We start from the raw sequence: 13,406 nt of genomic DNA, 5'->3' as shown, positions 1-13,406 counted from the left end.
ATGAAATAATTCAAACATTCGTATATAATAAGAAAAAAATGTTGTGTGGTTTTATGAAACCACGGTAAAAGTGAAACTGTTCGAACGGTTCCGAACACTCGAGCGAACACTGCTTTGTGTAGCGCATGTCGCGTGACGGTCGGCTGCCGAGTAGGTATACACGCGACATGCGCTACAGTCTACACAGACCAAAAAGTTTGAGACGATGTAATAAAAGTTTCACTTAAAAAAAAAGATTCCTCGTGTTTCTTATAGAAGCAGTAAATAGATCTAGCAATGAGTGTAATGCAGATGCTTTGCATATTTTTGCGCCTATATTAGATTTTTTTATAGTATCAGACTCAAGCACATAAAATCGCATACGCAAACATTATTGATAATGTGTGTTAAAATTCAAAACTTAAGTAGGTGGTACTGCCTAGCACTTAGAGCAATAAATGGTTTAATTCGCTAAGAGCGTTTTCACATTATCCGATCCGATATCGGATATCGGGCGCCGATAGCCGATATCCGATATTTTTACTGTATGTACAACTACGATCTACCAGATCTAGATTCTAAATCCTTTTTAACATGATTTTAGGGAGTGAAAATTGTGGCGTACGGACCTCAAACATCGTAGTATAGTCCTCAATTGAAATAAAATTCATTTCCTTCAATTTCTTGGTAAATCTAGTTATACCGCACAATAGAATGGCCCGACGTCCATCTTTGTTACGTCATAGCTACCCCTTCCCTAGGAACTGGAACTTGGAAGTGACTACCGCACTTTTTGTGTTCAGAAAAACATGCCGATTATGTGGATACCAGTAGTCCGTATGGTGGAGGTAAGTCCCACGAAATTCATTATTTGAAGACTGTTTTACAAATGGGTCTCACACACAGTATTACAATATCGTGTAAATTGTAAACCTCAAACACCAATGTAATTTTCGAAATTGGTTTTTGCGCGGTGATTTCGCACAAGCTAAAGTAATTTACCTAATCTGGGATCCTAGAAATGTTAAACAAACTATTTTTTTTTTATAATTTAACATTTAAATAATAATAATAATTAATACCTGCTTTTATGAAAGGGGGTTAAAATGGTTGCTGTAGCTGCACAGATGTGTTAATTACCACAGTGCACAGTTACTTGTTTTCAGCGTGTAAATCGTTGATGTTATAATATGTTATCTGTTTACATTGTTAAACGGTTGCATGATATCATCTGTGGCCATTGGCGGATTGTTTGTTTTCAAATTTCAAAATTTTGAATACTTGTCGAATACAAATAACAGCATTATTAGATTTTTTTATGATTTAAAAACAGTTTTTATCGTGAATATCTTGAAGATCTTGAGAATACCTAGAATAATTTGTTGGTAGTTATCCCCGGAACGACTTCTTTCATTATTCCTGGAAATATATTTTAAACATGGATTCTATCACAAGCACAGATGATATGTTGATTCAGACCAAAGCAAGACAAGAGAATATACTACTAGAAATAATTAAGGAAGTTTGCAGCGTTTCTAATTCACAACTGTCTTCAAAACTCGTTGGAAAAGTTAATAGGATCATCGCTGATTGTGACCTAACTCATTATTCCAGTCTTCACAAAATCAGTACTGCGGATGAAACGGCAACTGTTTTAGGTAAACATCATCAATATATTTTTGTAATTAGTAATAACATAAGTTTTTGCAAGAGATCTATGTCCAGCAGTGTGGACGTTTTACGGTTGAGAATCAGTGCGTAAAATGTGTTATGATAATATTTAAGTACAAAAAGCTATGCATTGGTGTAGTTAAAGTTATTTGAACACAAAGATGTTTCATTTTTATATTATTATTTCAGGTTTTATGAATCAGTCTGTAGCAGAACTTACTTTTGATGAACAAGTGGAATTAAATAATGCTATTTTACATAAAATTCAATCAAAGCTTCCTGAATTTAATAATGAATTAGAAAAACTGCAGCAGTCAATGGGAGCTAAGAATTCAAGGAAAGCTGAAATGCAATCTTTACAAAGAAGTCTGGATGAGAAATTAAATGTATTGAAAGAACAAGAGGGTGAAAAGGTTGATTTGATGATGGAGTGGTTGAATCATCGGCTTCAACATGTGTCTACATTTACTTCTAACTCCACAAAACATTTAACTTTGAAGACTAAAATACTTGAAATGAAGTCCAGGTATGTTGCATTTAATAATTGTTATTGCACAATATAAGTAGAGAAAAATGTTTGAACTAAATTGTTTACAAAAAATTACAAAACATTGTTTGTTTCCTTGTTTGTTGTTAAAAATTCTTCAGAAGTCACCTTTTTTACAAATATGTATAAAGGTTATATTTAACCAGTTCTCCCGAGACACCACTTAACCAGCATGAATCTGCATGTGGATTTTAGATGCCTCTACTATGCAAAGCATTAGTTGCTCTTACAGAAATTATTATGTAGAGTCATAGGGCATTGGATAGATGAATTTATAATTTGGCAGCAAAAAGTTAAATTTTTTTTTGAGGGCAATTTTTTTTAATATAATAATATAATATAGCCTTTTATTCCTAAACATAGGGTTACAAGAGGTCCCTAAGTTCGATGTGCCTTTTGGCATAGGCCTCCTCCAATTCTTTCCAATGTAACTTGTCCCTTGCTACTCTCATCCAAAATGGTCCCGCAGTCTGTTTCAAGTCATTTTCCCATCTTCTAACTTGGCGACCCCTGCTTCTTTTGCCATCTCTTGGTAGCCAGAGGGTGACTTGCTTGCTCCATTTATTAATAGGATGAAGTAGCAAATGACCTGTCCATCGCCATTTTTGGATGTCTATCCGGGTAAATTTTTAAATATATTTCGATGATATTTGTCTTTTTGTTTCAGAATACTGCATCTACAAATCTTGCAGAATATCTTCACAGAAACAAATCAATCTATAAAGGCATATAGCGAAGTGCATAAAGATTTAAAAGAAAGCATTCAAGAAACAGAACAGAGGATCAAGCAGTATAAAGATATTATTGAAAGCAGTTAGACATATTGTCCAAGTAACCATTAATATGTTTATTAAATTATTTTATAGGAATATATTTTATTTTCTTTAATGTTTACACCACCAGTCCAAATATGCTTAGTTAACAGTCAATTTCTTATAGGCTTTATCTCATAATCCATGACAGTTAGACAATTGAAATTTTCAGGCATTATTATTTTCTAACTAATTATTATTAGGCAGTGGTTGGCACACTCTAAAATTGGATTGTGACCAAATTATTTGCAGTAGCTCTTTGATTGTAGGCAGTTCATGCAATTTCCAGTGAAGACAAATGGGTAGGTAGGCACTTAACTATTATGTTAAATTCTTTATCAAAATAACCAAATAATGTTAAATAATAATTATTTTTTGCAGGTAAACCTTTTTGCTGAAATCCCCCCACAGTTGAATCAAAGTCTCTTTGAGATTATGGTCGATCATATATGCGAAATTATTGCAAAAATTGCAATTGTCTTACTAAGAATATGTTTTATTAATGATCCGAACAATCTCAATGATATACATAGTTACATAATATTGTTTAGCTTGATATTTGATATGGGTATAAGTCGTAACACAATGTAAAGAAGGCCAAAGTACAAAAGTGGCGTAAAATATTGCGTACCAACTTACGTTCTTACAGATAGTCTATAACACCGGCATATTATGTTATGACAACAACATATTTATTATTTTAACTATATTGACGTTGAGTCCTACATTCATTTGAATATAAGATATAAAAATGCAGGACTGTAGTTTTATATACTACTATATTTGATCGCGACTCTATAATTGGTAAGTGCCTAATACCTATTTGATAATATGTGCCTTTGGGTTTTTACAAAAGGCGGTGAAATTTCAAATAATGATGACGTTATCGTATGAATATATTTTCGTGATACATATCTTTACTATTCAATATGTAAGTAACTACCAAAGGTATTTTAAATTGCAAAAGATAATTTTTTTATATTTTACTATTTGTATGATGATATTTCAACCGGTAGGTAGTAGGTGTCCATTTACATATTTTACGGAAACATTATTTTAAGATCGACATTCACCCATTTGCTAAACGGACAAAAAAAATTATTTTATAAAAAAAGAATGTTTCTCGAAAAAAATGCCAATTGCTAGAAATAAAGTACCTATTTAGTATTGACCGCTGTGATTGACTGCCAGCTAGCTTATACCAACACTACTAGCTAACTATATTATTAAAAATTAACTGACTAGCTTCACACAAGCTTCACTAACCTAACCTAACTTCCGGTAAAAAGCTTAGTAGGTATTTTCATAGAATACATAGGTACTCTAACGCGTACTAAATGATTTATAGCATTTTATATTTAACTTACCTATCAAAAAGATAGATAGGCTATACCTATACTAACAATATCCTAATAATTGAGATAATATGTTTAGTGTAGGAAGGTAACGTTGGATGCCGTTATTAATTATTTCAAACGGTAACTTACATTTATAAGGTAAACAACGATTTATTTTGTGGCATCGTCTCGCTATCGTAATTTTTCAATATGGACTAGCAGTTCCTGAGATAAACTCGTAAGGAACCAAGCAAACAAAAATATCAACGAACACGGAACGTGACCCACAGGCTGTAAATTAGTGAACCTAATAAAATATTACTCTTTTTCATAAATTTGTTTAATTGAGTATTCTTATTCTCATGAATCTTGTTTACTTTATGTTTATGGATGTTTAATGTTTATGTGCGAGTACATAATTAATGACGTAGATGGAGTGCTATTACTAGATAATACTCTCTATGATGATGTCTATATGAATCTTTTTGTAATTTTCTAGATAATCCATACTAATACATATTATAAATGCGAAAGTAACTCTGTCTGTCTGTCTGTTACTCAATCACGCCAAACTACTGAACCAATTTGCATGAAATTTGGTATGGAGATATTTTGATACCCGAGAAAGGACATAGGCTACTTTTTATTGCGAAATATGTACCACGGGCAAAGCCGGGGCGGACCGCTAGTATATAATAAATTAAACTAATCATGATTTCTTTGTAGATCAAACGACGTTCAAGTCCCGTATTATGAGAATGTTAACTCAAAATTAGGAACCTAAATAAAATTTATAATTAAGGTAAGTGCCTATTTAATTACTATAATATGTATAATTTAGTACATATAAATTAATTATAATAATTAATTAATTATTATATTTATTTTATTTATAACAGTTGCAGTCATATTAAATTATTGCTCTAGTAAGTCCAATAATCTAAAATTACCTACTATCTCTTCGCTGGCGATTGTTGTATAGTTTGTTCAGCATATACAGGCTTGATAATATGTAATATCTATCTACTATATTACTTTGCTCTATGATATGTAATAGATATTCATATCAATCCTGTATATTTTCATACTAGATATATCAATAACATGATATGACACAATCCTATGAAATAGATCACAAATTTCTGAAACTACCCCACATATCTGATATCCGCAATTACCCCAACACTTTTCACTTTACTAATTATTAATTACAAAAATATAACGTTTACTTAGTTACATACTAAATCCTTTTATTTTATAACATTTATTAATCAGCAGAATTTGTATTTTTGGAATTAAATATTCAATTAGCACGTAGCAGTAACAACAAGGAGCCTTTTCTATACAGTTTCCTTGACACACTTTACTAGCTAGAACCTGTTTATTTTTATTATTTAGGTTCATCCATACTGAAATGACCATGTTTTCTTACCGTCTCCCATCTCAAACACCATCTCCATTCGCGCGATGCTTAAGACTCTTTTATATAAATAGATACATATTATTGTTTTTATTTTAAGAACATTATTGGAACAGCTCGTGAGTTCGAGCGTAACAAATGGACAAGGTTTTATAAGAAAACAGCTGGATTGAATTACAGCTCTCAGTTAAGATGTAGGTAGTAAGTAATAGTAGACCTACATGCCTTTTACATTGACTGAGTAATGTTTATCATACCCTCTAGCCTAGTTAGTTGTTAGTTTAAACTTTGAGTTTAGTGTTTACACCATAATCCAAAGTTCGAAGTTATGAATGATAATATTAAATCAAGTAGTTTCTGAGTCATTCAGGTCCAAACAATTACGCGATTTAACTTTGTAGGACAGATAACATATTGCGGAGATTAGTCGCATGTGGTGTGTTGCGTGAGCTGTTCGTATATTTGTTTTTCTCAACACGTGCTCGTGATCTGATGATAATATGATACAAATGTTTTGGAATATTTTTTTGTGAGTAACATTATGTTGTTATTGTAGTTATAGTATTATTTTGATATAAGCTGTGTGAATGTGAATCTGTTATATGCGATATGCATTCAATATTAATAAAATTAATAGTGTTTATTTTATACATATTTTATAATGGGGGACGTTTAAATGTTGTTGGCCATGAGTTATTAATTTCTTGACGAGTTCTATAATTTTCGTTACAATGGTGGGAAATGTTGTTAATGGTTGTTTTAGAATTTTAGATTATGATTAGTATCTAAGTTAGCAACTAAGTATAAGGAAGTAGGTACATAATTTATGAAATTCAAAATAGGATTATCAAGAACATAGGTACCTACTCAGGCAACTCATATAGGTAGTAAGTTCCTATAGAGTACTAACGTAGTCCGTATAGTAGCTATTTGCTATTTAGTACTCTACTACTACTAGTTATATTTCCTACATCTATCTGTCGTATCACATCGCAGGTCTCAAACGGATGAACAAATTAGAACGGATTTTCATAATTAAAATCTTATCGGTTGTTAATTTCTTGGTAATATGTTCATCCATACTAAGCCTTAATTACCTACTTAGTACTTTGTATCTGAATCTCAGGCAATCTGGTTGCGTAACAATAACAGACCTTGACTAAATAAATAAAAAAATCCCTTCTAATATAATATCGAATAAGAGTTATAAGTTAAAAATTAATTAGAACATCCTTTAATAAAATGCAATTCAATCTCAAACGGAAGCTTTAGGTGCATCGATCGCTTATCATAGGTAGGTAGGAATACACATCAAACCTATATATTTTATAGAAAGTTTATTGACTGATAACTGACTGATTTTAACCAGTAATTTAAATTAATCTAAACGAAAAGGTTTACCATGCCATTTAGGCAAGTTTCGGTATCGGTTATCATTGATGATGATACTTCTGATGAGGTATATTGATATAAGAAATTTTATAATTCGAGGGTCCCGGTTGTCTATACTCCAATTAATAATATACTAAAACCGGAAGTTTATTTAGAACCTATTGAAATTTGAAAAAATAGCCTACAATGTAAAAATATTAGTCCGCGCAGCCGTTATTTTGAAATAGATCTTATGATTTTTGAATCAATAATTAATGTTCTATTACAGACGAATATCAAAAACGTTAGGAGTAGAATGGGCTCCTTTAAACGTGCCGCTATCAAGGCGTCTCCAAACTTTAGCAGCCACTGGATGGATTTGCCTGGTGCTATTCAGTGAAGCACTCGCAGTACTACTGTTTATTAAGCTCTTGTACTCCTCTTATTGGTATTTGGCGCTACTGTATGCAGTATGGATGCTAAACGACATAGATATCTGCCACAGAGGAGGGAGAACGTAAGTGTTAAAAAGTAGTAAGACATACTTAGTTAAACATCATATCAAAATAATATTATTGGTTCATACACAACCATTTTTCACACAGAACATACCTAGCTACCGAAATCTTGCTTTAAACTCTAAAATATACACTCGCTTTGGTTGTAGTTTAGAATTTTCCTTTAACCATCTATTGTGACCATGCAACCATGACCGTATTGAATGTTCGTCTTGTAGCCGTAAATGCAATTTCTAAACATTGAACATCGATAAAAATCATTGCAGCGAAACGAATAACACAGATTTCAATATTTTTTCATGATCATCTATTTCTGCCACTTTATCATATCAGTGATGATAATTTGATTAATTTATGAATAATCATATTAATTAATTGTAGTAAGTAATCTTGGTTCATTGGACTCAAAAACATTTATCAACTCATACTTTTCAGAATCCAATGGGTAAGAAATTGGACATGGTGGCGATATTACCGCGACTATTTTCCGATCAAACTGGTTAAAACCACAGACTTGGATCCCTCTAACAATTACCTCTTTGCCTGTTTTCCCCATGGAGTCGTTTGCTCTGGTGCCTTTGGAGCATTCGCGACAAATGCCCTCGACTTCTACAAAGTATTCCCGGGATTGAGTTGCCATATGATAACGCTGGCTGGACACTTTTTGGTGCCATTCTTTAGGGAACTATTGCTTGCGTTTGGAACCTGCGCATCGTCTCAAGAAAGCTTATTGTACTTGTTGGATAAAAAACGACATCAAGGCAATTGTGTGTGTCTGATCGTTGGAGGAGCTGCGGAAGCTTTGGACTCCCATCCTGGAGAATATAAAGTTATTTTAAACAGGAGAAAAGGATTTATTCGTATCGCGATGAAATCTGGGTAAGTTGTTTTTAACTAAAATATAGAAAACAATCTGCTGAACTTTTATTAACTTCATTTTGATTTCTCAATATATTTTTACGAATATGTATTGTATCAAATTTATCAGAAGCATTACACTATTATAGTCTCCCTCTGCAAAGTCGGTACTGCAGTACAGTTACAGTGCAGAGTAATTACTGCAAGACACTTTTAGATTCGAAAATATTTTCAATCTCATTGTAAACTTTTGGTTATAAATATTATGTCAATCTATAATAATTTTTCAGAGCACCTTTGGTACCAGTATTTTCGTTCGGAGAAACAGACGTGTTCCGGCCTCCGAATAATCCTCAAGACAGTTATTTACGTCGCTTTCAGGAGAGAGTCCGCAAATTAACCGGAATATCTCCAATGTTTCCTATTGGAAGAGGACTGTTTCAGTATTCATATGGTGTGCTACCTTTACGCTCACCTATCACAACAGTGGGTAAGGATCTTTAATTATCATCATCATCAGCCCATATACGTTCCCACTGCTGGGACACGGGCCTCCCATGAGGGTACAGGCCATAATCCACCACGCTGGCCAAGTGCGGGTTGGCGGATGTCACATTTCGTTGAACTTTTGATTCTTCGATATGCCGGTTTCCTCTCGATGTTCTCTGTCACCGTTCATGCACTGGTGATGTTATAACATGCGCAGATAGATAAAAAAAAATGTTGTGTGGTTTTATGAAACCACGGTAAAAGTGAAACTGTTCGAACGGTTCCGAACACTGCTTTGTGTAGCGCATGTCGCGTGACGGTCGGCTGCCGAGTAGGTATACCTACATACCTAGCCGCTATACACGCGACATGCGCTACACAGACCAAAAAGTTTGAGACGATGTAATAAAAGTTTCACTTTAAAAACAATTTATTTCCTGCGCGTTCGCTTGGTCTCGAACCCCGGACTTATCGATTTGAAGTCCGAGGTCTTCACCACTGAGCTACCGACTGAGTTTAGGAAAGAAGGTTTCAGGATTATAGTATGTTTGTATATTAATGTCTGGGACTATCTTACTTACGTTTACGTGTTGTTTTTGTATAAGTATAAAAAATAAAAACATATTTTAACTTCGTAAGCCTCATGTGTGTAATATGATTAAGCATTTCTAAAACAAATACAATTTATAAACTCAAGGAGGTTATTTCAAATTTTAGTCTGCTAACTGTTTCGGAATATTAGGTAACAGAAGAATAATCCAAATTCCAATCCTTCGAATTTATGTAATAAATTTCCATTTCGCTTGCGCTGATAACGTTTATCAGATTAAACTTATTTCTTAACCAATATTTTAACGTTATCAAAGTCTGCAACTTTTAACTATTTTTCATTATAAACTCACTAAGGTTATTTAGCATGATAATAATATATCCTCGTAAGCCGTCGTTGGTGCGTTCCAAAAATAAATCCAAATGCTTACTTCCAAGAACTTTGTTTTATATTATACTAGAGGTCCGCCCCGGCTTCGCCCGTGGTACATATTTCGCAATAAAAAGTAGCCTATGTCCTTTCTCGGGTATCAAAATATCTCCATACCAAATTTCATGCAAATTGGTTCAGTAGTTTAGGCGTGATTGAGTAACAGACAGACAGACAGAGTTACTTTCGCATTTATAATATTAGTTACTATTATAAAGGCGAAAGTTTGTATGTATGGATGGCGGATGTATGGATGTATGGATGTTTGTTACTCTTTCACGTAAAAACTACTGAACCGATTACAATGAAATTTAGCACACGTATAGAGGGTAACTTGGATTAACACATAGGATAGGTTTTATCCCGGAAATCCCACGGGAACGGGAACTATGCGGGTTTTCCTTTGAAAACGCGGGCGAAGCCGCGGGCGGAAATCTAGTATATAATATAATGGTTATAAAAAATCATAAAAAAGACGATCATTCAGTGTTTAATTTCGCACCATACAAACATACTTAACGTATTGTTGAACGCAAGCATGGAAGATACAACATTTATATGCATTTCTTAATACAAAAAGTAATGTTATGTATAATATCAAATTAGATCACTAAAACTCCTACCTACCAATATTGAACTAACGATAAAGAATGATATTATAATGATAACATTTATCAGTTTCTTTGAAATGAGCTTTAATGCAATTTTTGTTGCAAAATAAATAGGAAAAGGCGTTGTAATGTACAAAAAATATTGTGAACCTATGCAGTCCGAAAATACACTTATTGAAGGTCATTTTTATTAAAGAAATCAATCGTTATATGCGTAGGTAAACTCTTTTAGGCCTTACTGTAAAAAATAAATTTCCATTTTTCTATAAACATACCATTTTTTACAACAATCATTTCCTATTGAACTTGATTATTATAACATTGATACTGAAGGAATTTAAGAAAAGAAACTAAGTACATATTTAATATCTAATTTTTTTTTTTTTTACAGTTGGCAAGCCATTAGAGGTTCCAAGGAACCTCGACCCGACTGATGAAGAAGTAGACGCATTACATGCAGAATTCACAAAAAGACTCATAGAACTATTTGAAACAGAAAAACCTAAGTATTTGAAAAATCACGAAAATATTTCCTTAATTATTACATAAATGCGGAACAGGGTATGATATTATAGGAGTAGTTTAAAATGCATGTAGTAGTTGTACATGGTCATACAGAAGATTTTTTTTGTTAGTTTTAAGTTTATAGATTAAAAGTGTGTGAAACAGTTTTTGTGAGATTTCTGTAAAACAATTGTTCATAAATTATAGATAGATAATCTTTATTTCCTACTTGGGTAGATAAAATATTTACAATAAATGTGTTTTGAAGAAATTTTTAAATTCTAAAATAACATTGTTAAAAAAGTTGATTGTGACTAGTATAACAATTCTGAAAATAATATTGATTTGTGCAAAGTGTGGTGCTAAGCAACCGAACGGGTGACAGTTTAATTTCATATTTCCGATGACGTACATTATAATCGGAAATTTGAAATTACACAAACGAACATGAAATTGCACAAATAAACTTCGTAATGTTAAATTTTTTAATAGAATGTTTTTTATTTATTCAATGTAAAATATTATAGATATGGGTATAATTCGACTGTTAGTTAATACCCACCAATAAGGCCAGTAGTTAGCAGCTAAAAATTATATTTATAATTTTTTTATACCTACAGTTATTGTGTAGAAAAAAAAGACATGTTTTGCTAAATTGAGTTAAGTTACCTATTAAATAAATTATTGTGAGTTACTAATTAGATACTATTATCAATGTTACAATATATTAAGTACAGTTCGATTCAAACTTAATAGCGGTAAGTTAGCTGCAAATGCATCATGTAATGCTCGCAGGTATCCGTCCCTTAATTTTCAATTATAGCTCATAGATAACAGTCCATTTTGCCGTTTTCACCTACTAAGGGCCCGTAAGGGACGGATACCTGCGAGCATTGCATGATGCATTTGCAGCTAACTTACGAACCGCCATTAAGTTTGAATCGTACTGTACAAATAATTATTTGTCTATCTCTTAAAATATTGTATTTGCTTATAATTCTTGATATTTGTAATAATATTGCATAAGAATGGATTTAAATCAAAATTTGAATATTCGCTAAGTACCTAGTTATGTCTTGTGTTATCAATATAGGAAATTATACGTTGATGTTATTTATCCGATAGCGGATGAAGACTTTTTTGCTATCGCAAATTATATGATGCAAATAAATTAATGATTGTGTTCAAGTTTATAGTTATAAATAAAACAATTTTTACTGTGTAGAATATTTTATTTATTTCCCTACTGTAGATTTCATATTCCCCTTTCTTTTCAAGTGATCTTCCATAACATTCTACATACGATTTTCGTATTTCCTCTGCCATTCATAGTATTGATGGTATGAGTTGTTGTGTATGTTTTTAATGTATGTGTGCCTAATTATAAAAAATGTGTGCGTTACTATAATAGTGTACACACGTAAGAAGTGAAACTTCTTTATGACCTTATTTTCCAAAAAATAATTTACTATATTCAACTTTACAGAAATACGTCGAATCACGCGTGGTCCCTACCACGCGTGATTGATAAGAAAAAGATGGCGCGTAACGCAAAAATGTCACGCGTAACGAAAAAATGTTACTTACACTAAATTTTTTTCCTTCCCCGATAAAGAAGTTTCACTTCAAAAATCTCTACGTTTTATATCTAGGTAGGTACCGTAATTATTTTTACATTTCTTGGATTAAGAATTTCAAAATATATCTAAGTATACAAATCCAAATCCATATTTTATTTAGAATCTCAAACATACATGTGCTATAAAAATTATTATAAGTACTTATTAGGACTGTTTACTGTGTTTCCTTCCTTCCATCCATAAAATTTTCTTTATTTGATGATCAAAAGTGGATCTCTATTTCTAAGAGGTTAGGTAGGTAACTAGGGTAGTAGGTAAAATAAAAGTTCCATAAGTTTTACTATTTTTATTTTTACAGTTTTAATAATTATTTACATTTATATACAACACTTATAGATTTCATATACGAACGTGTTTGCGAATTCCTTTGAGCATAATCGCAAAATCCCAAAGAGAATGGGGGCACTTAATAAATATAACATCGCAACGCCGCGCCGTCCATTTACACAAATAAAAAACAGACATATTCTTGATCATCGAAGTTTACAGTTTGCAAAACTGTAAAAAATTAAACAGGTTAGAAGCAAAACGATATTACCTATACATGAGAATTAATTTATAATGAACTCATTTATGAATTATGAACTATACTTATAGCTACTGCAATAAGCATTTGAAAAAACTCATGATAGCTTTGCAATCTGAGAACCAAAGATAAGAATAAAGAAAT

General features: G+C 32.2%; 2 protein-coding genes across 4 annotated transcripts; both read left to right on the top strand.

The window, feature by feature from the left end:
* Window positions 1-650: 650 nt before the first annotated feature.
* LOC149905212 (uncharacterized) lies at window positions 651-3,068 on the top strand. 3 transcript variants are annotated; one of them, XM_090106636.1, is made up of 4 exons: window positions 651-827; window positions 1,440-1,637; window positions 1,840-2,176; window positions 2,865-3,068. In XM_090106636.1, exons 2-4 carry the CDS (start codon window positions 1,445-1,447, stop codon window positions 3,013-3,015), a joined length of 681 nt encoding a protein of 226 aa, XP_089962762.1. In that variant the 5' UTR covers window positions 651-827; window positions 1,440-1,444; the 3' UTR covers window positions 3,016-3,068. The 3 variants fall into 3 exon arrangements, with proteins under 3 accessions (XP_089962762.1, XP_089962761.1, XP_089962760.1); XM_090106635.1 differs by having other exon boundaries at window positions 1,369-1,637; XM_090106634.1 differs by lacking the exon at window positions 651-827 and having other exon boundaries at window positions 1,218-1,637.
* A 3,109-nt stretch (window positions 3,069-6,177) lies between these two features.
* Window positions 6,178-11,579, top strand: LOC149905211 (2-acylglycerol O-acyltransferase 2-like). The gene is made up of 5 exons (XM_090106736.1): window positions 6,178-6,295; window positions 7,427-7,654; window positions 8,091-8,534; window positions 8,804-9,003; window positions 10,984-11,579. Exons 1-5 carry the CDS (start codon window positions 6,267-6,269, stop codon window positions 11,139-11,141), a joined length of 1,059 nt encoding a protein of 352 aa, XP_089962862.1. The 5' UTR covers window positions 6,178-6,266; the 3' UTR covers window positions 11,142-11,579.
* Window positions 11,580-13,406: the final 1,827 nt, after the last annotated feature.

Source organism: Colias eurytheme, chromosome 10 (genome assembly GCF_061535395.1).
Source record: "Colias eurytheme isolate Ceu_HAF_F1 chromosome 10, ilColEury1 Martin Lab GWU primary, whole genome shotgun sequence".
Classification (NCBI taxonomy): Eukaryota; Metazoa; Arthropoda; class Insecta; order Lepidoptera; family Pieridae; genus Colias; species Colias eurytheme.
The sequence above is the reverse complement of the archived record's forward strand: the minus strand, read 5'-3'. Positions and strand labels throughout refer to the sequence as shown.